The following is a 6,316-nucleotide window of genomic DNA, read 5'->3' on the forward strand; positions in this document are numbered from 1 at the left end:
ACATAGTTGTACAGACATCACTTGTGAAACTCCCTTAGCAGCTCCAAAGCTTCGCAGAAGCACTTTGAAAGAGTCGTGGTGTATGAGGAGCCTCTTTAGTTGCATTCTCTGCGTTGTTCTGCCATGAACAGCTGTCCACCTTCTGAGAGGAGAGGAACCAGTACGGAGCCACACACGTGCTCCAGACCTTCGTTGTACATACAGCGTCCCTCTCCATGGTCTTATGCGTGCTGAGGAGGTCGTGCCTAGGATGAGTCAGAGTTGAGGTGGCCTCAAGTGCGCCAAACACTCGAAACTTGTTTCAGTTATTTAGCAGCCATTTGCCGTGACGTCGAAGTGGACGTTCACCAGCTTCTCTGGCTCTGGCCTACACTACAGCCAAGCAGGATTTAACACCTGGCAGCAAAGGTTCCTTGTTATAGAGCACAACATCTAATACTGTGTGGGAACTGGAAACGCATCAGTGGTCTCTGCAGGACATCATTCATTCTGCAAACCTTTTCCCATTTTTATAATACATCCCTATAGTGCTCTGAGGCAATCATACTAAATAAAACGTAAGCGGTGAATTGCAGCAGCCGAAGTTTTGTCCATTTATCCCATATAGCAGAATGGGAATACGCAGACTGGCATCTCTATCACGATGACCTGTGGCGACGACTTGTGTCTGTGTGCTAACGAGGCAGGCCGCTCGTTGCCAACGGATGAACCCTGCGGCTGGGAAGAGCAGCGCAAGTCTGTAGTGCAGACCCTGCTCGGCTCGGCGACGTCACGGGAGAAGATGAAGCCGATCTCGTCTTTGGAGTCAATTATGCTCAGGACGGCGGCGGCGTTGCCACAGCTCGAGTCCACGTCGTACAGCTTGTACACCACACGGTTGTCCTCGCTGACGACTGCGAAGAGGCGGAGAATGGGCAACGGATGTTAGGCTGTGGCATCATCGTCATCAGCATCATCTCTAGGTGGTGGTAATTTGATATTTATATAGAAAACATTCCCGCAGGCAAGTATGTGCTATAGTCGGATACAACTCAACAACGAAGCGGCTTTTCTCCGACAAAGGACCCCTTTCCAGCCAATGGCGGCGGCGGATTCTCATGGGCCTGCTAGCGTGACAGTGCAGGGAGCTGTGGATAGAAGAGGATAGTCCCCTCCCTCCATGGTTAGAGACAACCCCCTCCCTGCATTGTCACGCTATCATGCTCATGAGAATCAGCCGACGGCATTGGAATGAGGTACTTTGATAGGGAAAAGGCACTTCGTTATTGAATTGTATCCATTATAGGCCTGTATTGCGCCACTGCATGAACTTCTGTAGGGTATCCTTTACACAATACGGCATTTGTTACTCTTTTTGTTGCGTTTTTCTTTTCTAGAAGAGCCATAGAAAGTCCAGGTATTTTTTCAGGCTAGCTTCTAGTTCGTCCGCTACTCCATTTTCTTGTGTCATTCCCATCTGGAGACGACGTATATAACCCAGCATCATACCCACACGGCAATATATGAAATGTATATTGTACGTAGTCGTGTGTTCAGTACACGCTCATAAATGCATGGCTGTTTTTTATTGTTTTTCGAGTAAACTTTACTGAGGTCCCACCATTGACGGATGGTTAACAGCTGGCCATTCGCCACGTGTTTGGGGCCATTGGCCAAATGAATCCTTCCGACAGAAAAATCCATCTTCATCAAACGAACAGACAAGAATGTACAAACACAGAGGGAAATGGACGTAGGAATTAAGAACGTCAGCGTATAATGCACTTCATGAATCGTAGGCCATGCATTTCATGCTTGCTTTGCATATTTCTTAGTGTGACTGTTTCACTCCCTTGACCTCAGTTTTATTGTTCGGCAATAAATAAAATAGACGTCAATATGCAAGAGCTCTGGCTTTTCCCCTATTCTCTTTCTCCCTCCCAATACCTTCCCTGCTGAAAGAAGGAATGTTCCGATTGCGGCCACTCTGTACACGGTCTTGCATTTTGATGGTTGCACAAGACTGCTCCTCTTGTATGGTCTCTCGCGTGATGAAAGCAGGAAAGATGTCACACTTACTGATTCTCATGTAATAAGCCATTCCGTTGTAGGGCTCGATCATTTGTATCCCGTGTTCCTTTACACCTGCAAAATAAGGCAGGCGAATATGCTTCATCTAATTTTCCGAAGAAAATTTCTGTTTATAAAGGGCTTGTAAACCTATATTTTTTCACTTTGCCAGAAGGATTGCTTTGAGTGGAAGCGTTTATGCAATGGCACTTTGCACTTGAGACAAACCAGCTGAGGCTTCACGGCTTTTTCAAAGAGATGTACGCTGTTCACTAAACGTGGTACAGCCACGTGTTTATCGGCTATTTATCACAGGTGACTTTTTCAGCCCCATTTGTGTACGTTAGGCTACACTGCCTAAAACTTTTATTTTCCACGATAAACATATAGCCAGGAAGGCCTCGTGAATTTTCATCCTGCGTGGTCGGGCTGGACATTTAATAATGCACACATACCACACCTGCTTTGGGTGATGGCGATAAGCAACTCGACTTAGCAATAAAGAAACATACTGTACGCAGCAGTCAGGAGTCAAGCGCACAAAAACAAGCACATTTTGCAGTCGGCACCAAATGCAGGCCCCTTCTGCATGCACAGATAAACGGGTACATTTCACACGCAATCACTAATTGGATCCCTACTCCTAATGACATCCGCTGTCGAAACTGTGGAAGTTATTTTCAAACAATACATAAAACCATGCTTGCAGTTGGGACAGTGATGTAACATGCTTACAGAGTGGCAGAGTGGAACGTATGGAATGGTCACCACGCTTATGATGCGTGACCGCGAACGCTCAGTTCGTCAAGAGTTACTTAAAAGGTTCGAAAGGCACTCTTCAGGAAGCGGTTGCTCATAGTTTTGGTGCGAATGTAGTAGGAAAAACTGGCTCCACATAGACGTCAGCCAGTGGGGTATGCCGGGCGTTTCAGCGAACACATTCAAAAATTTTCAAAAGGAGCCTTTTTTGGGTAAAAATATGGCTTTTGCGCCATAGTATTACCACTGTTGACGGACACCAAAAAACCGGTGAATCGTCTAAAGTAGCAAGATGGTTAAATAATTTTTAATAATTAACTTCTAATAGTATGGTTAGGCGCCTAGTTGCAATTAGAGATTTGTTGCCGGTCATTAGTAATAATCATGTCAGTTTTTACAATTTAGAAAACGCGGTTACCCTCGCCGTTGTGCCTCGACAAAATCTGGCTGCACTGTGAGAAAATACATGCGCTTTCGAAAGCATGCAGGCAAAGTAGTGCACGTAACTCCAGTGCACGTAACTAGTCGAAAAAGCTAAATTTTATCGATCCACAACGGCAAGGGTAATCGCGTTTTCGAAATTCTAAAAACTGATATCGCTATCTTTAACGACCGGCTACAAATCTTTAATTTCAACTAGGCGCCTAACTCTACTAGTTAAAAAGTTAATTATTAAAAATTAGCCAACCATCTCACTACTTCAGACGATTCACCGGTTTTCTGGTGTCCGCCAACGCTGGTAATATACTATGCCGCAAAAGCCATATTTTTACCTCAAAAAGCCTCTTTTTGAAAATTTTTGAAAGTGTTCGCTGAAACACCCGTTGTATAGACGAACGAAATATATATGACCCTTTAAAATGGCGGTGCTCGGTGCGCTGTGTGCGTCGTATACAGACGCTCATGACGTCACCGTATTTTTCTTGTCATCGTTTTTCTGTAGTATCGGCGAGTACAAACACTATCATACTAACACGTCGCCGGCTTTTCTCGTAATGGGGCTACCAAGGCTTTCACCTTAACACTTTATTTCTAACTACCCTTTTGATGGTGCTTCCAATCACGAGAATTCAGCGTCCATGGGCTACGGTTCCACACTTTTCTGCGCGCGTTCTGTTCATTTCTAGCACTACACGTTCTAAAGTATTGCAGTCCATGAACAAACGTGTGCTACGAGACATACCTGGAGCTTCCATCACCAGCGAGGACGTTGCTTCGTCGAAGCTGAAGTCGAAATAACCCCTGGAAAGAGCGGGAAACGATGGAGTGAAACTATCTGATGCGTCTTCTGCGGCCTCCTACATTGCTTAAACCCGCATCAAAAGCTTCAACTAGAACCGTAATATTTCGGTCGCCTCTTCTATAAGATAATCACACTTTATTTTTTTCTCGGTGCCAATTCCTGCCGCGTATGAGATACGTTGGCTTTAACTGTTGACTAGCACACCTGCTGCCCGTAATCCGACTCCGTTGCTTCTCTGTTGTAAACCAAAAGTAGCTAATTACCGTTGCGTCCCATACAGAAAAAAAAGAAAGAATAAGGCAGTCGGTTACGAGATTATTCCTTCATTTTTCGTTTGCTTGCTAGCTTGTTTACTTGCTAGAAATGAACAAGGGTAGCGGGGAGCGCCTCGGTCCACGAGCAATGTTTTGACAAGACGATTTGTCTTTACGTGGGACTAATCTTCAACAAGACCTCGCGCTGAAACGATAGACAGCGGACTAAGCCCCACCCCTGTTCATTTTGTTTGTACTCCCAAGGATCTCATTTTCTTGCCCTGTATCTAACGTGTTTGTTTGTTTGTTTGTTTGTTTGTTTGTTTGTTTGTTTGTTTGTTTGTTTGTTTGTTTGTTTGTTTGTTTGTTTGTTTGTTTGTTTGTTTGTTTGTTTGTTGAAAATCACAGAGCATCGATATGAAGAATTAGTACCGTAACTTTCACACACTAGACCGCATACTGAAAATCGTGCCTGTTGATAAGTAATGAGAACTCTTCCATGAAATTTATGAAAGAAATAGCAGAACCGGGTCGATGGCATCCCGTGGTGTGTCTAAACCTGCGAGGATATCCAGCGTGCGTTCTTAATAAAGTAGGTCGTTTCTCGAGTTGTGCGAAACCAGCGGAGTACACGACACAGCACGGCTCCAATTAAAACCGAACGTCGATTTCGCTGGCGCACTTACGTGGTGTAATTGTCGTTGGTTCCGTTGCGAGGCATCCACATTTTTCCTTTGCCCTTAGTGCCATTAAGTTTGGTGCCATCCCACAGGATAGTAAAATTCACGGTGTCCTCCGGTTCGAAGGTGACACCCGTGCGGTAGCACTCGTACCCCAGAATGGGCCTCTCCTGGCCATCCTGCGAATATGAAATGACCGGCGCACGCCGCTTCTGCTGAAGGGACAGCGAGGACAGCTCCATGCAGTTTTTTTTTTTCAGCTCGATTCGAACTGATGACGCCCACACCGAACAGGACTCCGGGGTCACTGTTTTGAGGTTAAAGGCAATGTAGCCTAGCCGTGCAGAAGGAATCGTGTGGATGCACTGCAGTTTACTTGCGAAATTGGCCGATGGATAATTAAATCATGCCAGTAGCATGTGTTTCACTACTTGAAAAGTTAATTGCAAGCGAATGTATGGTTGTTCGTTCATGTGAAAATTAGCAAACTTTTTTTTTATTCGAGACGTTTGCTTTACCCCCCCCCCCCCCCCCTTGTCCATCGACTTTATGACCGGCAGACCCTCTTCTGACATGTCGAACTTGGTCTTCAAGAGAGCCGGTCTCATAACTGTGTCGGTGCTCTGCGAGCTGCTCACGTTCCTGTCTACGTGAACACTGTTGGTTCTCATTATTCTTGTATTATTATGGTTAGTGGTAGTGGCAGTAATTGCATAAATAGCAACTACAGTTATAGCATTAGCAGCTGGTATACCCCTAGTCGCCATAAACATACAATCTCATTCATTTCAAGAATGCCAAGGTGACTGTCATCCTCTAGTTCAGATGCCTGTCCCTTATGTAATAGCTCGTACCTATGAAATTTTAAGATCTAAATAAATAAATAATTGTAGTGTAGCACAGTAGACAGCAAATATCGCGTGTGTGGTCTGTGAACTTCTAGTACGATTCGTATAGAAACATTTTACCGCACGTGAGCGGTGAACAGTCTTCACTCTGAGTTACACCTAATATACGGAACAACCTCTACCACAAGCGTGTCCTCAACAATAATGTTCTGCGCATCGCTTACTGTCCGTGGTGGTTCATTGCATACTCTCTAGCACAGTACTGAGCGTCTTGACATGAGGCGCTTGACTCAAGAATACAAACCACTGGAGTGTTCCGACTATACCTTGAACATGTCGGCAGTTGGGTCCGCTGCAGCCGAAACCACAGCGGCTACTGCGACGGAGACCGAGTAGACGGTGGCTAGGTTTCGCGAACGTGTCATCGTGGTTTTCAACGCTGCACAAAGATCAAAAAAAGAGAGATTTAGTGTCAGGAAATAT

The 6,316-nt window shown here is 45.2% G+C and overlaps 1 protein-coding gene across 1 annotated transcript; it reads right to left on the reverse strand.

The window, feature by feature from the left end:
- Positions 1 to 594: 594 nt before the first annotated feature.
- LOC149365054 (uncharacterized) lies at positions 595 to 5,227 on the reverse strand. The gene is made up of 4 exons (XM_089568778.1): positions 4,992 to 5,227; positions 3,992 to 4,050; positions 2,059 to 2,124; positions 595 to 893 (listed from the first exon to the last, which is right to left on the reverse strand). Exons 1-4 carry the CDS (start codon positions 5,225 to 5,227, stop codon positions 595 to 597), a joined length of 660 nt encoding a protein of 219 aa, XP_089424904.1.
- Positions 5,228 to 6,316: the final 1,089 nt, after the last annotated feature.

This window comes from Amblyomma mixtum, chromosome 2 (genome assembly GCF_055824585.1).
Source record: "Amblyomma mixtum isolate Tamu chromosome 2, ASM5582458v1, whole genome shotgun sequence".
Taxonomy (NCBI): Eukaryota; Metazoa; Arthropoda; class Arachnida; order Ixodida; family Ixodidae; genus Amblyomma; species Amblyomma mixtum.